This window comes from Mobula birostris, chromosome 29 (assembly GCF_030028105.1).
Source record: "Mobula birostris isolate sMobBir1 chromosome 29, sMobBir1.hap1, whole genome shotgun sequence".
Taxonomy (NCBI): Eukaryota; Metazoa; Chordata; class Chondrichthyes; order Myliobatiformes; family Myliobatidae; genus Mobula; species Mobula birostris.
Window position 1 is genome coordinate 13,017,571 of NC_092398.1, and position 16,897 is coordinate 13,034,467.

The 16,897-nt window shown below is 43.5% G+C and overlaps 1 protein-coding gene across 6 annotated transcripts in view; it reads right to left on the reverse strand.

Moving 5' to 3' along the window:
* The window catches only part of LOC140189937 (glutathione hydrolase 1 proenzyme-like), an 87,298-nt gene that overhangs the window by 21,739 nt on the left and 48,662 nt on the right, over positions 1 to 16,897 (reverse strand). For all 6 annotated transcript variants that reach the window (XM_072246303.1, XM_072246302.1, XM_072246304.1 and 3 more), the window contains 3 exons: positions 14,820 to 14,944; positions 11,089 to 11,201; positions 94 to 222 (listed from right to left, as the gene is read on the reverse strand). In XM_072246303.1, the coding sequence (XP_072102404.1) occupies positions 94 to 222; positions 11,089 to 11,201; positions 14,820 to 14,944 (367 nt within the window). The remainder of the gene's footprint in view (positions 1 to 93; positions 223 to 11,088; positions 11,202 to 14,819; positions 14,945 to 16,897) is intronic.

Sequence of the window (16,897 nt, forward strand, 5' to 3'; positions counted from 1 at the left end):
TAAACCATTTGAAATAAAAGTAGAATCACTGATGACGAATGTTTGGTACAGCTTAATGGCTCAAAATGTTGTATTTTAAATCACTTTACTAACCTCTTCTATGTTCTGTTCTAGTTCCTCAGACTCAAATTGAACAATGTTTGGCAGTAGTTGGTGATGGAGTCTCGGTCTGTTCACAGCCTCACAAGCGTCATCACCAAACCAGAGTGCATTTATTATGGCCTAAAGAAACAAAAGAAAAGTGTTCACTTGTTGAGAATGAGCCCTGCTTCAAAGGACAATGTAGATAAATGTCCTTCTTCTGTCTCATGACTCCAATATCTTATCATTCCAGAATACCAACCCTTCTGTTTTCTCTTCAAAACTTTGTTAAGACCATAAGACATAGGAACAGAATTAGGCCATTTGGCCCATCAAGTCTGCTCCACCATTCAATCATGGCTGATCCTACTTTCTCCTCCTCAGCCCTACTCCCCAGCCTTCTCCAGGTAACCTTTGATACCATTTCCAGTCAAGAACCTATCAAGTTCTGCCTTAAATACATCTAATGACCTGACCTTCACAGCTGCCTGTGGTAATAAATTCCATAAATTCACCACCTTCTGTTTAAAAAAATGTCTCCACATCTCTGTTTTAAATGGATGCCCCTCTATCCTGAGGCTGTGCTCTCTTGTCATAGACTCCCCTGCCATGGGAAACATGCTTCACACAACTACTCTGTCTCGGCCTTTCAACATTCGAAAGGTTTCAATAAGGTCCCCCCTCATCCTTCTGCATTCCAGCGAGTAGAGACCCAGGGGTACTGTCACTATGATTAGAACCACATATCGGCCATGGCAAAATTAAAATATGGAAGAAAACATCAAACACAAATGGGTCAAGTACAGTGGAAATAGACGGAACAATTGTCTTTGTTCTTGTCATGCGCTTGGAGATGGAGGCTGCCATTTTGTGGAACTGTTCTATGTTCTTCATTTTGTGAGCTGAAGTTGCTTGGCTTTCAGTGTTTTAAAGTAGACATAGGTGATCTGTTGGACTAGGGATCATTTCCAAATAAGAAGTTATTTGTGAGGCGTTCTTTGGTTGGATATAACATGAAGGTTTGTGAATGTTGGGGTCTGTGTCTGGCCTGAGTGATTCGAACTGGTCGTTGATTGAGAACTAACGACCAGGTGCCATGAATTACCAGTTGTCACTTGTGGATTAGGACCAATATGAAGGTGAAATCAGCGGGAGGGGGAGATGGCAGCGCGACGCAGCGCGCGCAGCTCTCCGGTGAAATGATATCGTTTCTGTTAAATAGGGGCCGTGGACAATTCTGATTTGATGAAGACAGACGTGAGAAGCAGAGGAACATCTGGAGAAATTTCTGAAAGGCCTGGTTTGCTGCTGTTGTTACTGTGCGATCGAGAATTTTCCAGAGGGAAGGCCCCAAAATCCCCGGCTTTGCCTGCTGCTGGCGACCGAGGCTGAGGTCGAAACGTTCGATAGAGATGGTGCTCGGTACTTGGTGTCGGAGGGCTGATCGGAAGCTCGAAGTTTTCAGACGACTCAGAGTCGGACTGTAGTCAGGCATGGCAGGGAGAGTTTTCTTCCTTCTCCCGTCTGCGTGAGATGTGGGACTTTCGAGAGACTTTGAAATTTTTTACTGTGACCATAGACTGTTCTTCATCAAGTTATGGTATTGTTGCACTGTTGTAACTATATGTTATAGTTATGTGGTTTTTGTTAGTTTTTCAGTCTTGGTCTGTCCTGTGTTTTTGTGATATCACACCGGAGGAATATTGTATCATTTCTTAATGCATGCATTACTAAATGACAATAAAAGAGGACCGCGTATCTTCATAATCTAAAGGTCAGTCAAAAGACCAAAGCCAATAACACTGAAAGGAAACATTCTAAATGATAAGGAATGGATACAAAAGCAGAGGTTTTCATATAAAAAATATCAATAACTCTCCAGAGACCAACTATTGTGGACGTGAGGTGCCCCATGAACATGAAGATTCAAAACGGGACAAAGAAGAACATGTGGTCAGAAGTAGAAATCCCTTTTTAACTGATATTATATTTTCTACTACTCAACTGTTCATGGAAGGTCAGAAAAACTTAGTAGGTGTGCATGTAGTATTTGGTTGTGTAAGTTCACTTGTTCTTCTATTAAGACAATAAAGGTACTTGTCAGTAATTACAGATTTTCTCGGTGCCTCCCTGATCATTATTACAATGGGTGACACTTGTAACACACAGTGTACTCATCTCTGACAATATAGCATGACATCACTAGGGTCAGTGCAGCCAAATTAGTAATCTTGAGGCCTGTACTAACAAACTGGAGGCATGAGTTTAAATCATACCTCAGCAGGTATGATTTAAATTTAATCCTGGATTAATTTTAAATAATGAAATAAACCAGGATTTTATAATATCCATCTGGTATGGGAGTACCCAAACATTGGACCAGAAGTCCCCACAAAGGACTGAGAATAGGCTGCTGAGAGGATTATAGGGGTCTGCCTACCATCCATCAGGGACATTTAACAGGAGTGCTGCATACACAGCGCCCTTAGTTTTATCAAGGATCCCACCCATCCATCCAGCATCCTCTTTGACTTTCTACAATGCACAAAGACAAGAATAGTCAGGGTGGGAAACAGTTTCTTCCCTCAGGCTATTAGACTTCTGAACTTCCTGCCGCATCACATTCAAAGTGCCACCAGATAATCTGTTCTGTACCCTACAATATTTAATTTATGCACCTTACTTTAGTAATTTATATGTAATTCATCTGTAGATTTTATCCTTACTTTCCTAAGTTATATGTGTGTTATGTGTACTACTGTGCTTTACAACTTGGTCTGGAGAAACATTGTCTCATTTGGCGGTATACATGTATATAGTTAGATGACAATAACCTTGACTTGACTTGACTAAATCTATAGTCACAGTAGTGCTCACCCACATGAATAGTGGTTACTTGAACAGGTCATGGGCTGGTTATCCAAGGCTGATTTCCTTTCAAAATCTTTCCACCATTGGCAATGCTCTACTTTGGAACAGAATGCTTTTCTCTTTACTTGCCCAGATGAGTGCAGTTGTAACTACTCAAGAGCACAGCACCACTCGGGATAATGTAATCTGCTTGAACGGATTCATAGCCACAAGACCATAAGATATAGGTGTCCAATTAGGCCACTCGGCCCATCGAGTCTGATCCGTCCATTTCGTCGTGGCTGATCCATTTCCCTCTTAGCACCAGTCTCCTGCCTTCTCCCCATAATGGGCATCCGTTAGTCTCGTGAGTCCATCAATTTGCGCCCGGGAAAGTTTCCAGGGCACAGGCCTGGGCAAAGTTGTATGGAAGACCAGCAGTTGCCTATGCTGCAAGTCTCCCCTCTCCATGGATGTTGTCCAAGGGAAGGGCATTAGGACCCATACAGCTTGGCATCAGTGTCGTTGCAGAGCAATGTGTGATTAAGTGCCTTGTTCAAGGACACACACGCTGCCTCAGCCAAGGCTCGAACTAGCAACCTTCAAATCACTAGACGAACACCTTAACCACTTGGCCACGCGCCAACATAACCCTTCTTCCCATATCCCTTCAAGAATCTATCAACCTCTGCCTTAAGTATACCCAATGACAGTCTCCACAGCTGCCTGTGGCAACGAATTCCACAGATTCACCATCCTAAGGGTAAAGAAATTCCTCTTCATCTCTGGGGCTGCGTCTTCTGGTCTTAGACTCCCCCACCATAGGAAACATCCTCTCCACTTCTACTCTGTTCAAGGCCAAAAGGTTTCAATGAGATCTCCTCCCACTCCCCAAAATTTCTTCTGAATAGCAGTGAGTACAGGCCCAGAGCCATCAATTGGTCCTCATATCATCACCCTTGCATTCCTGGAATCATTCTTGTGAAGCTCCTCTGAAACCTCTCGAATGTCAGCACGTCCTTTCTTAGATAAGGGGGCCAAAACTGCTCATAGTTTTGCCTTAGATAAGGTACAAGTGAGACCTCACCAATGCCTTAAAAATCATCAACATTACATCCCTGCTTTTATGTCCTAGTCCTCTCAGAACGAATGCTGACATTGTTTTTGTCTTCCTCACCACTGAATCAGCATGAAAATTAAACTTTAGGGAATCCTGCATGAGGCCCCTTTGCACCTCAGATTTTTGAATTTTCGTTCCATTTAGAAAACAGACTACGCTTCTATTTATTTTCTACCGAAGTGCATGACCATACACTTCCTGACACTGTATTCCATTTGCCATTTCTTTGCCTTTCTCCTAATAGTCATAGTCATAGCCATACTTTATTGATCCAGAGGGAAATTTGGTTTTCGTTACAGTTGCACCAACCAAGAACAGAGTATAAATATAGCAATATAAAACCATAAATAATTAAATAATATGTAAATTATGCCAGGAAATAAGTCCAACTCCAGCCTATTGGCTCAGGGTGTCTGACCCTCCAAGGGAGGAGTTGTAAAGTTTGATGACCACAGGCAGGAATGACTTCCTATGACGCTCTGTGCTGCATCTCGGTGGAATGAGTCTCTGGCTGAATGTACTCCTGTACCCAACCAGTACATTATGTAGCGGATGGGAGACATTGTCCAAGATGGCATGCAACTTGGACAGCATCCTCTTTTCAGACACCACCGTCAGAGAGTCCAGTTCCATCCGCACAACATCACTGGCCTTACGAATGAGTTTGTTGATTCTGTTGGTGTCTGCTACCCTCAGCCTGCTGCCCCAGCACACAACAGCAAACATGATAGCACTGGCCACCACAGGCTCGTAGAACATCCTCAACATTGTCCAACAGATGTTAAAGGACCTCAGTCTCCTCAGGAAATAGAGACGGCTCTGACCCTTCTTGTAGACAGCCTCAGTGTTCTTTGACCAGTCCAGTTTATTGTCAATTCGTATCCCCAGGTATTTGTAATCCTCCACCATGTCCACACTGACCCCCTGGATGGAAACAGGGGTTACCGGTGCCTTAGCCCTCCTCAGGTCCACCACCAGCTCCTTAGTCTTTTTCACATTAAGCTGCAGGTAATTCTGCTCACACCATGTGTAGCATCTGACCTTTTGTAGCCTCTCTGCTTCCTCAACAACTACCTGCCCCTCCTAACCACCACCTTAAACCAGCCACCACTGGCATACATACCATGGCTCCAGAATGACTCATCTACAAAGTGCATTGCAGTTACTCACCCAAGCTCCATCTCCTGAAGCTGCAGCATCTGACACCAAGCACATGGTAGCATTGTCTTGGGATAACCACTGCAGGTTCTGCCCCATTATGACTTGAAAAAACATCACCTGGCCTTTATTGTTTCTGCATCTAAATCTTGAAACCTCTTCCCCAATGTGAATGCATTTCACTGAAGGACTAGTGTGGTTCAAGGTGGTAGCACCACCACCACTTTCTTTCAAAATCCATTAAGGATAGACAATAAATTCAGGTCTAAAAATCCAAAATATGAATAGATAATGAAGCGTGTACTAGCTGGCCAGTTATATATTCTGGGGTTAATCTCCATCAATTTTGTCCCAAAGTCAATAGTGACCTCTCTCTCCCTCGTTAGCGAGAGAGAAAGCCTGTGGCATGTTGAGATGTTGGGTGAGCGGTGGTTTTTGATGGACTCTCTGGGGGCTTTGCTATTGCTTGCATGGTGGGTGATGGGGAGGCTAATGTTTTCAGCTGGATTAAGTGGGGGGGGAGGTAGAGGGTTGTTGCTTTGCTACTACTTGAGTGTGGGATGAGGAGGGGAGGATTTGGCATTATAATATTTTCTTGTCATTCATTCTTTGGGGTTTTTCTTCGGTTTTGTGGATGTATGAAGAGAACAAGAATTTCAGGTTGTGTATTGTATACATCTGAATTTAAATGGTACCATTGAACTATTGATTTTTCCAATTGATTAGATAGGATTAGATTAGATTGTGAGAACATGCAGTCCTCTTTTATTGTCATTTAGTAATGCATACATTAAGAAATGATACAATGTTCCTCCGGTGTGATATCACAGAAACACAGGACAGACCAAGACTGAAAAACTGACAAAACCACATAATTATAACATATAGTTACAACAAGGCAGCAATACCATAACTTGATGAAGAACGGGCCATGGCACAGTCAAAAGTTCAAAGTCTCTCGAATATCCCATATCTCATGCAGATGGGAGAAGGAAGAAAACTCTCCCTGCCATGCCCGACCACAATCCAACTCAATTGGATAAAAATTCCTCTTTTTATGAAAAACCCAACTGCTTTCTCCTCCCTCTCCCCACAGATAACCAGTTGCTATCAAAAACACTTTTCAAAATAGTACCCATTAAATGTGTGAGTCCACCATTCATTCATTCGTTATATGCTGTGTTGTATGGAATAGAGGATCATGGTCTTTCCCTGACTGATTGTTCTTGGCAAATTTTTCTACAGAAGTGGTTTGCTGTTGCCTTCTTCTGGGCAGTGTCTTGACAAGACAGGTGACCGCAGCCATTATCAATACTCTTCAGAGATTGTCTGCCTGGTGTCAGTGGTCACATAACCAAGACTTGTGATATGCACTGGCTGCTCGTACGTCCATCCGCCACCTGCTCCCATGGCTTCACGTGACCCTGATCAGGGGGCTAAGCAGGTGCTACACCTTGTCCAAGGGTGACCTGCAGACTAGTGGAAGGAAGAAGCACCTCACATCTCCTTTGGTAGAGATGTATTCCCACCTTGTTACCCATTAGTGAAGACAGTAGCAATTCTTCCAACTTTTATTAAGTCATTGTGTTGGCATGTAGCCAAGTGGTTAAGGTGTTCGTCTAGTGATTTGAAGGTCGCTAGTTCGAGCCTCAGCTGAGGCAGCGTGTTGTGTCCTTGAGCAAGGCGCTTAACCACACATTGCTCTGCGACGACACCGGTGCCAAGCTGTATGGGTCCTAATGCCCTTCTCTTGGACAACGTTGGTGGCGTGGAGAGGGGAGACTTGCAGCATGGGCAGCTGCTGGTCTTCCATACAACCTTGCCCAGGCCTGTGCCCTGGAAACCTTCCAAGGTGCAAATCCATGGTCTCATGAGACTAACGGATGCCTATTATTATTAAGTCATTAAATGTTCCCAGCTGAATCTGTCCACTAAGTTAGCATCAGATCACAAAACTTCATGGCACAGCAGTAGACCATTGTATTCCTACAATTATTGTAAAAAGCCGGCCGGTGGTGCAGTGATATCCACACCGGACTTGGAGGCAAGTGGTCCTGGGTTCAAATCTGGCCGGCTCCTTGCACGCTTTCCCTCCGCACATCGATCTAGCAACTCAGACAAGAACGCTAAAGATATGGCAAGGTTGCCACCTGATCCGCCACAAGGCACAGAGAGGAACAACAATTATTGTACAAGTGTTAATCACATCCCAATTCTTTCCTTACAGCTTTCTTTTTCAAATATACCTAATTCATTTTCAGTAGCTCCCACTGAATCCTCCGCTTTTTCACACAATGCAACCTGGTATTTAAAAAACAATCCTCATTTCCTCTTTCTTCTTCCGCAGGCTCCCTTTTTTCCGAGATAAACTGGATTGGAAGGTTTTCTTAATTAAAAGAGTTCTAGCCATGAATAGCTTGAGCATGAACAATTGTAGATTATAATAACAGCTTTTACAGTCGTCTTAATTTGAAACATGTCTTCACAATGTGTATAAGAACTAAATATCAATCATCCACAGACGGTGATAGAATAGCCCCAGCCTCTGTAGTCTAACCTGGTCCTCAGCATTGGAGGCAGTAATTGGACGCAAACAGCTACAGGGTCAGGAGTGTAGAGCAGAAACACTGCCCTGAAGTGCAACCATGGAGACTATCACATGGGTAAGAAAGTTTTCAAAGCCCTTAGCTAATTTAATCATTTTAAAAACATCTTCGGACATTCAGCGGCATTAAGAATTATCTACTGTAGCTTACCGTTATTAAACTTTTCGTAAAGTGTCAAGAAATTGATCAAAATGTATTTAACACTTCCTGTTGCAATCTGAGTTTTGTGTCCTAGTACAACACCTGATGTAAGATCCAAGTAGCAAATACCTACAATGCACCTAGGAAGACTAAACCCGTCTTTGGACTCTACTCCTCATTTTCTTCTTCTCCAGTCTTGTCGAAGGCTCTCAGCACGAAATGTCAACTGTACTTTTTTCCTTAGATGCTGCCTGGCTTGCTGAGTTCCTCTGGTATTTTTTGTGTGCTGCTAGGATTTCCAGTGTCTGCAGATTCTCCCTTGTTTGGACCCCATGGGAGGCTTTGTGACATGTTCAGCCTCCACATCTGTCCGCCAGATCCGGACTTGCAGTATGCCTACAGAGGATCAGGACCTACTTCAGGTCGAGGGACTGAACTCCCAACAGCTCCCTTCAACAATAGTGCCAACCACAGTCAGCAGAATTCACCCACTGCCTCAAAGGCAAGCGACTTCAATCTCCCGCTCTCAATGCATGACAGACTACTGCATCATCTCAAAGAGAAATCTTTTAGTTGTTTTCACAATGAGTAAGAATTTTAAAGCACCACCCAACCACTTCTGACAGATTTGGCACACACATTTATAGATTAATCATTGTTTTATTGTTTTGCAAGCAAAGATTACCTTCGCCATGCTACTATTACAGAAGACTAAGGCAGAAGCTGATATCCTAACATCACTGTGGGTGAACCCACACCTCAGGGACTGCAGCGGTTCAAGAAGGCAGTTCATCACCACCTTCTTGAGGGCAGCTAGGGATGGTCAATAAATGCTGGCTTAGCTGGCGATGCCCACATCCCGTAAATGAATAAATAAAAAAAAGTGTGTGACATAAAACAGAGCCAAAAGCATCCAAAAGAACGTGAGTTACACAATATATGTAAATATCTCAGCAGGAATTAGAAGAATTAAGTGGGGCACCATGATACCAGAAGATGGAATCACAGATTCCCATTCTGGGGTCCATGGACACCTCGATTAATGGTAAGGCTCCATGGCTTAAAAAGGTTGGGAACCCTTGCTTATGAGAACTTAAAAAAGTCGATAAGATGTTAATGAGTATGAAGATACAAGATGGACAGTGTAGGAGCCATGAATCTGCTCTCTATCTGCTTTGTATTTTCTGTGTTGGGCATTTATTATGGTAACTAGTCACATGAGTGGGGGCGTGGTAGAAATGAAGGGAATAAGTTTCGTATTCTTGCTTATTTCGTGGTAGTTTGTAGCTTGGGGCCGGTGGAGGTCATATCTTTTGCTGACCGCTGAGATAACGCTCAGTATCACTGACTAATGATTAGCTTATGAAACTTACGCGTACATCGCTTCAAGATTGTATGCTCACTAATTGCTAATAAAGGATTGTATAAAGGATTCAACTTCTGGAGCGATCGTTGAAGCTGGGGGTCACATTGTGCAAGTATAACAACTCTGCAGGGTCACAGGCCAGCGGCAATTGTTTCGGTTGGGTTTTGCCGCTACACATTGAGAGAAACTAGTTTAGGAGGCACTGACTTTCGTAATGGTCAGAAATGAATGGATGAGAACTTTTTTTTTCAGTCTTATGTTTTTTTGTATTCTGTGCTTTTCGCCCGATCTTCCTTGTTTTTTTTTGTGTGCAGGGGAGGGGGATTTGGGCGTCAATGTGCCTACTCCATTTTTGTTTTTTTTTTGTGCGGGGAGGAAGGATTGGGGGGGGGGGGGGGGTCGATTGTCATACTGCCAGTCTTTTCTTTCTTGGTTTCATGGCTATCTGGGGAAGAAAAATTTCAGAGTTGTATACTTTAATACTAAACGAACCTTTCAATTCCTGGGTTGCCTTCTCACTTCATATTAGCTGCACCATCGCAGCCTTGTGGCGGAGAACAAACGTAACAATGGCCCAGTGAAAGGCAGGCACAGGCACAACCATGGACCAATAATTGACTGGTGATGGTGGGCGGGTGATAAGTGAAGGTGTGACGAGCAGTGAGATCCAGAGAGGGAGAGGACACTTTGCAGTGGATGACAGTGAGGATCACAGGGTCATATGAAAGGGATGATGTTTTATGGTGTCGGGCTCACAGTGCCTTTCAGTTGAACAAGGAACTCTTTATACAATAGAAGCACATGTTTCATTTATTGTAAATCACCTTTTCTTCCTGGATATCATATTGGCACAGCTAATACAACTTCCACAAACTGCGTTCATTTCTCAAATTCTCTTTTGTCTGCATGGAGTTGTCATGTCTTCTCTGATCAATATGAATTTCATGGGAGGAGGATGGGTTAAGAATTAGGGTTATTCTATAAACATACATGGAATTAATGGGCCAAAGTGGCTTCCCATGCCATCAGAAAATATGAGTCAAAAATGAATAGGTTGTTGTGGAAAACTTCACTCTGATGAGAGAGGACAAGACAAGCAGTGTGATCTGGCCATTTAAGGACACTAGGTGGCGCCAGGTGGTGGGTTGGAGGTACGACTCTACCAAAGGAGATGTAAGACGTGCCTTCCCTCTGCTAGCCTGCAAGTCACCCTTGGGCAAGGAGTAGCACCTGCTTAGCCCCTCCAGTCAGGGTCACGTGAAGCCATGGTGAATGGTCGTATGAGCAGCTGCTGCATTATCACAAGTCCTGGTTATGTGACCACTGACGCCAGCCGGACAGTCTCTGGAGAGCATCGATAAAGGCTGGGGTCACCCGTCTTGTGAAGACACTGCCCAGAAGAACACAATGGCAAACCACTTCTGGAGAAAATTTTCCGAGAACAAACGTGGTCTTGGAAAGACCATGATTGCCAACATCACATGACATGGCACATAATGATGATGTCATATGCTATGGCACATAATGATGATGAGCATTAGGAGGCTCATGTAAGGGTTAGTAAATACATTGGTCACAGGGGTGTAATTGGGCAGTGCAAGGTCACCGGGTCAGAAGCGCCTGTTATTGTGCTGTATCATTAAATAAATAAATAAACTTGTAAATTATAGCAAGAAGGAAAGGTTTTGATGGAGGCAGGAGGGAATTTTTACTGAGCTGTAATGTTTTACCGATGATTATTCAGCACCCATGACCTCGTTACATACCAGAGCAGTGGCTGTGATTATCCTTGAGCTGCCTGAAGCTCCAACAACCATTTTCACATTTTCATCTCCGTTGAGTATAATTGCGGGCGACATAGCAGAGAAAGGTCTTCTGCCTGGTAGAAATTGGAGATATCGGTGTTACTACAATCAGTTGCTAATTAATTGCTAATTTAGTCTCATTATTATCAAGGTGCTGCCTGCATACAGTGCTCTTTCGGTTGACATCTCTGGGTAGATCATGAAACCAGATATTTCACTGCTTTTATGTCTTTTATGTTTGTTTTTCATCTTGAATGTGATCCTGGAACAGTTAGAGCTTGTGTTTTGCGGTTTGGAGGTAGTTTGGGTGTTTCAGCGCTCTGCAGTCTCCGAGAGGATTCCGGGAGGCAGAGGGAGCGTGTGGGAACCTCGTGGTGAGAAGACTCCGGGATGGGTCACAAGCCGATGTTCGACTCCATTTCACCGAATAAAGCTTCCATGGTTTGCCAATTGAATGAGGCGAATGCAGAAAGTGAGCGCTGGCTGCCTGTCTTTTGACTGCTGATAGGATCGCTCTGCTATGGAGAAGGAAAACTGCCTTTTGATCGCTGGTGGGATCGCTCTGCTACGGAGAAGGAAGACTGTGACTGCCTTTTGATCACTGGGGGATCGATCTGCTACGGAGAGAGGAAACTGCCTTTTGATCACTGATGGGATCGCTCTGCTGTGGAGAGGGGAGACTGCCTTTTGATTGCTGGGGGATTGCTCTGCTACTGGAGAGGGGAGAGGCTGCTGCCGTGCCTGGAGAATGTTATCCGAGTTTTCTGCATTTTGGATATAAACCTGGACTATAGACTTTTTTCAGTCTAATAGTGTTCTATGTTTTGTGTTTTTCACCCGATATTTCTTGTTTTATTGTGTGTGTGGGGGGGGAGCGGGGTTTGGGTCAATGTACCTGTTCTGTTTTTTTTGTGCGGGGAGGAGGGATTTGGGGGTTGATGACCATACTAACATTGTTTTCTTTCTTGGCTTTGTGGCTATCTGGAGAAGAAGAACTTCAGAGTTGCATACTCTGGGTTGCATGAACCTTTGAACCTTATTGAAGGCTATAAATAATAACTGGATAACATAATGGATTATACTGATATTTAAGGTTCGGGGACTACATCTCCTGTTGGAGACATTTACTACCCTTTCACCTCCAGACAATCCTCCAAGGGGACCTCAAACTTGTCATAGCACTTGGAGGCTTGCGTGCCTCAATGACCCGGAGAGCCATGTTGGCTGATTCAGGGCTTCGTCCTTTGGCTTTTGGTAGGGTCACCCATGCCAAAGGTCAAGGGGTAGAGGCCAGGTAAAGTGTGGTCCACCAGTCCTTCAGGTTTGGGGGTTCAACTCAGGGCTAACAACCCTGACTGTAAAATAAAGCTGTTATATAAACACCAATGAAGAATCTTTCTACATCTCAGTGCAATGACATTTCCGAGTCCTCACCCAGGACTCACATGACTGACGGTGATGAAAACTGATAGGAAGTTGCTGGCACGATGAAGGAAGCCCTGAACACTGCTGGAGGTGGAGGACCTTCACTGCTGCCCTAAGTGCCAGTGGCATAACAGGCAGTGAGTAAATATCTCCAGGCATGAGACATTAAAGCCTTCTGGACCATTCCCAGAAGGCCGACTTAATCCATAGCACAGACCAAGATCATTCCAGGAGGAGAAATTATATAAAACAAGAGAAAAAAACCGCACAAAGCTGGCCCTCCTATTTACAATTCAAGTGATTTGCCCTCATAAATCCACCTAACCTATTTTTATCTCACGCCCTACGGGCCACGTTGTCTAAACCACTCCTGCAAAACCAAGTTTCCGAGCAATTAAACTGCGCACAACCTGTTCATGCTGGCCAATAGTGAATAGAAACAGACATGTAGATGCTGGACTCGGGACCAAAAAATAAACACAACGCTAGGAGAACTATAGTCATAGTCATAGCCTACTTTATTGATCCCGGGGGAAATTGGTTTTCGTTACAGTTGCACCATAAATAATAAATAGTAATAGAACCATAAATAGTTAAATAGTGATATGTAAATTATGCCAGTAAATTATGAAATAAGACCAGGACCAGCCTATTGGCTCAGGGTGTCTGACCCTCCAAGGGAGGAGTTGTAAAATTTGATGGTCACAGGCAGGAATGACTTCCTATGATGCTCTGTGGTGCATCTCGGTGGAAAGATGTTGTGGCTTCGGAGAGGGCACAGAAGAGAGTTATCAGGGTGCTAGTTTTGAGAGCATGAGAGGCTGGATAAACTTGGGTTGTTTTTGCTGGAGCTCTGGAGACTGAGGGGAGATTTGATAGAGGTTTATAAGATTATGAGAGGCATAGACGGAGTGGATAGGGAGTATCTGTTTCCCTGTGTTGAAATGTGTAATACCAGAGGGCACGCATTGAAGGTGAGAGGGCGTAGGTCTAAGGGGGGAGTGAGAGGAACACACATAAAATGCTGGAGGAACTCAGCAGGCCAGGCAGCACCTATGGAAAAAGGTACAGTCAATATTTTGGCCTGAAACGTCGACTGTACTTTTTTTTTCCCCACAGATGCTGCCTGGCCTGCTGAGTTCCTCCAGCATTCAGTGTGTGTGGGGCTCGGATTTCCAGCATCTGCAGATTTTCTCTTGTGTGTGGGATGTGAGGGGTAAGTTTTTTATTCAGAGAGTGGTGGATGCCTGTGATAGTGGTAGAGGCTTTTAAGAGATGTTTGGATAGGCACATGGATGTAAGGAAGATGGAGGGATACGCACATGATGTACGTAGGCGGAATTAGCGTTTACGTGTTTTTGATTTGGTTTTTAGCTGGTTCGGCACAACATCGTGGGCCGAGTGGCCTGTTTCTGTGCTGTACTCTTCTATGTTCCAACTCTAAATAAAAAAGAAAATACATAAAATACTAAACTCAGCAGGTTAAGCAGCATCTGTGGAGGCGAAAGCTGTGGGTCAAAGTTTCCCCTCGAGATCCTGCATCAGGACTGGGAGAGAAACCTAGGGCGGCACGGTAGTGTAGTGGTTAGCACGACGGTTTACAGTACAGGCGACCCAGGTTCAATTCCCGCCGCTGCCCGTAAGGAGTTGGTAACTTCCTCCCACAGCCCAAAGATGTACCAGTCGGTAAGTTAATTGGTCATTGTAAATTGCCCCATGACTAGGATTAAATTGGGAGATCATTGAGGGGGCTGGAAGGGCCTTTTCTATGCTGTATCTCAATATATAAATATAGAATATGGGGGAGAGGTGGGTGGGACAGAGGCTGGTAGGTGGTAGAACTCCTGTCCATCAGTGGAAAAATTTGGAGGAAGAGGTGTGGACAGAATGATCATTCAGAATACTTTGATTCTTAAAGACGTAGATAAGGTCAAAGCGGATAGGCATGCACACTCTAATTTTGGTTGTGTGTGAGGCCGCTGTGAAAATTACCCCATGGGCACAAATAAAGTAGATTCCAGAGCAGCAGAGGTTCCAGCATGCTCTCAGGTTACCACAGATACTTAGGCGTTTGAGTGCAATGTGTAATTTCAATAGTAAGAAGGAAAGTAAATTCCGGCACATAATTACATAATTAGCATGAGGGGCGGTAAATCGTTTAAAATGAACTCAGAATCAATTTGGATGCTTACTTAGCCGAGTAATCGATTCTGTTCTTCCTCCCTTAGAAAATGTACAGGTTTAAAAGTATTAAAAATGAATTGTACCGGGTTGAGCGTAGTTTTGAGAACACGGCGGAAGACTGCTCTCATCTTCATTTTGCAAGGAGAAGTCGGCCATCTGGTTATTGAATATTATTCCAGTCACATTAGAACGGACAAACGATCCAAAACTGCAAAATGCAAAAAGCCAGAATGAGAGGAAAATGGGAAACAGGAACGCAGATGGGGGTCTCATTCCTGAAATCTTTTGTTTTTTAGTTTGGAACATAAAGGCTGAATATTTAGCTCATCCGTGACCTAGTGCCAACAATTTAAAAAATTTTAGACTTACAGAGTCATACACTACAGCGCAGAAACAGGCCATTCAGCCCATCTATGCTGAACTATTATGCTGCCTAGTCCTATCGACCTGCATGTGGACCACAGCCCTCCATACCTCTCCCATCCATGTATCTTTCCAAATCTCTCCCTAATGCTGAAATTGAAACTGCGTCCACCCATGCTTCCACTAGCAGCTCCCTCTGAGTGAAGCTGCCTCTGATGTTCACCTTTCACCCTTAACCCATGACCTTTAGTTCTCATCTCACCCAACTTCAACGAATGCCCTTTTCTTAGAACTGGCATCACATATTTAATTTATGCACTTTACTTTGTTTATCTATGCATAATTCATCAGTAGATTTAATTCTTACTTCCCTAATTTATTGTGTGTTACTGTGATTTACACCCTGGTCTGGAGAAACGTTGTCTCGTTTAGCAGTATATATGTATATAGTTAAATGACAATAAACTTGACTTGACTTGACATATTGATATACTCAATAACAATTGCCAATAAAAATAATATAACAGGTAGTAACAAACTGATTTAACCTTGTGAAGAGTTAGGTAACCTCACAAAACCAACCTTCGTGCTTCACGAAACCTCTTGGACTAATGATGAATGCCCTATTTTTAACCACACCCCTTTGGAGGTTGAGAAGTGGGGTCTCTAATCTGTATGATGTTTGCCACGCTACATGCTCCGGCAGAAGTGTTGGCTTGATGTGTACTGTGGATGGTAGCCGCACACATCAGATAGCAAAGCACGGGATTAGAAATGAGCACCCAGAGTGATGACTGGTAGAATCCCATGAAGAAAAACAGGAAGACCCAGCAACATCCTTGTAAATTTTCTCTGTACTCTTTCAACCTTATTTACATCTTTCTTGTAGGTAGGTGAAAATTAGGCCTCACCAATGTCTTATATAATTTCAACTTTCTGCTTTTAAGCTGCATCTTTTGGAAACCATTACTACACCGTCGAAAACTGATGCTTGTCATGTTTTTCGTAGCTTCTATGTCTTGCATGAGGAGACCATGATGTCATTTCCCAGAGCACACTGGGCCCACTTGGTAGGTGCTGACCATGGTTAGTGATCAGCTTTCAGGTAACTTTCTGTTATGCAGCATTTGAGAAAATCGGGCTATGTGTCAGAATTTCTGTGACAACGCACACAAAACGCTGGAGGAACTCAGCAAGTCAGGCAGCATCTATGGAGGGGAATGAACAGTCAACATTTCCTTGGGACCGATGAAGTGTTTCAGCCCAAAATGTCCACTGTTCAGTCCCCTGCCATAGGTGTTACTGTTATGATTTGAAACTTCAAAACATTAATTCAAAGAAACTCACGGGATGCTGAAAACATGGGTGTAGTTCGAGTTAACTTTAAATGAGGCGTGCACTTATCATGTGGTAGTGTGATAACGTATGCATTTAATATATTTATATCGACAGTTAGAAAGTTTGTGTACACTGTAGAGTTTTCTCTATTTCTGCATAAATATGACCTAAAATGTGATCAGATCTTCATATAAGTCCTAAAATTAGATAAAGAGAACCCAATTAAACAAATAACACAAAAAACATTATACTTGTTCATTTATTTATTGAGAAAAATTGTCCTGTATTACAAACAACACACAAAATGCTGGAGGAACTCAGCAGGCCCAGCAGCATCTATGGTAAAGAGTACAGTCGACATTTTGGGCTGAGATCCTTCAGCAGGACTGGAGATAAAAAAACTGAGGAGTAGGTTTAAAGGGTGGGTGGAAGGGGGAGAGAGAAACACAAGGTGACAGGT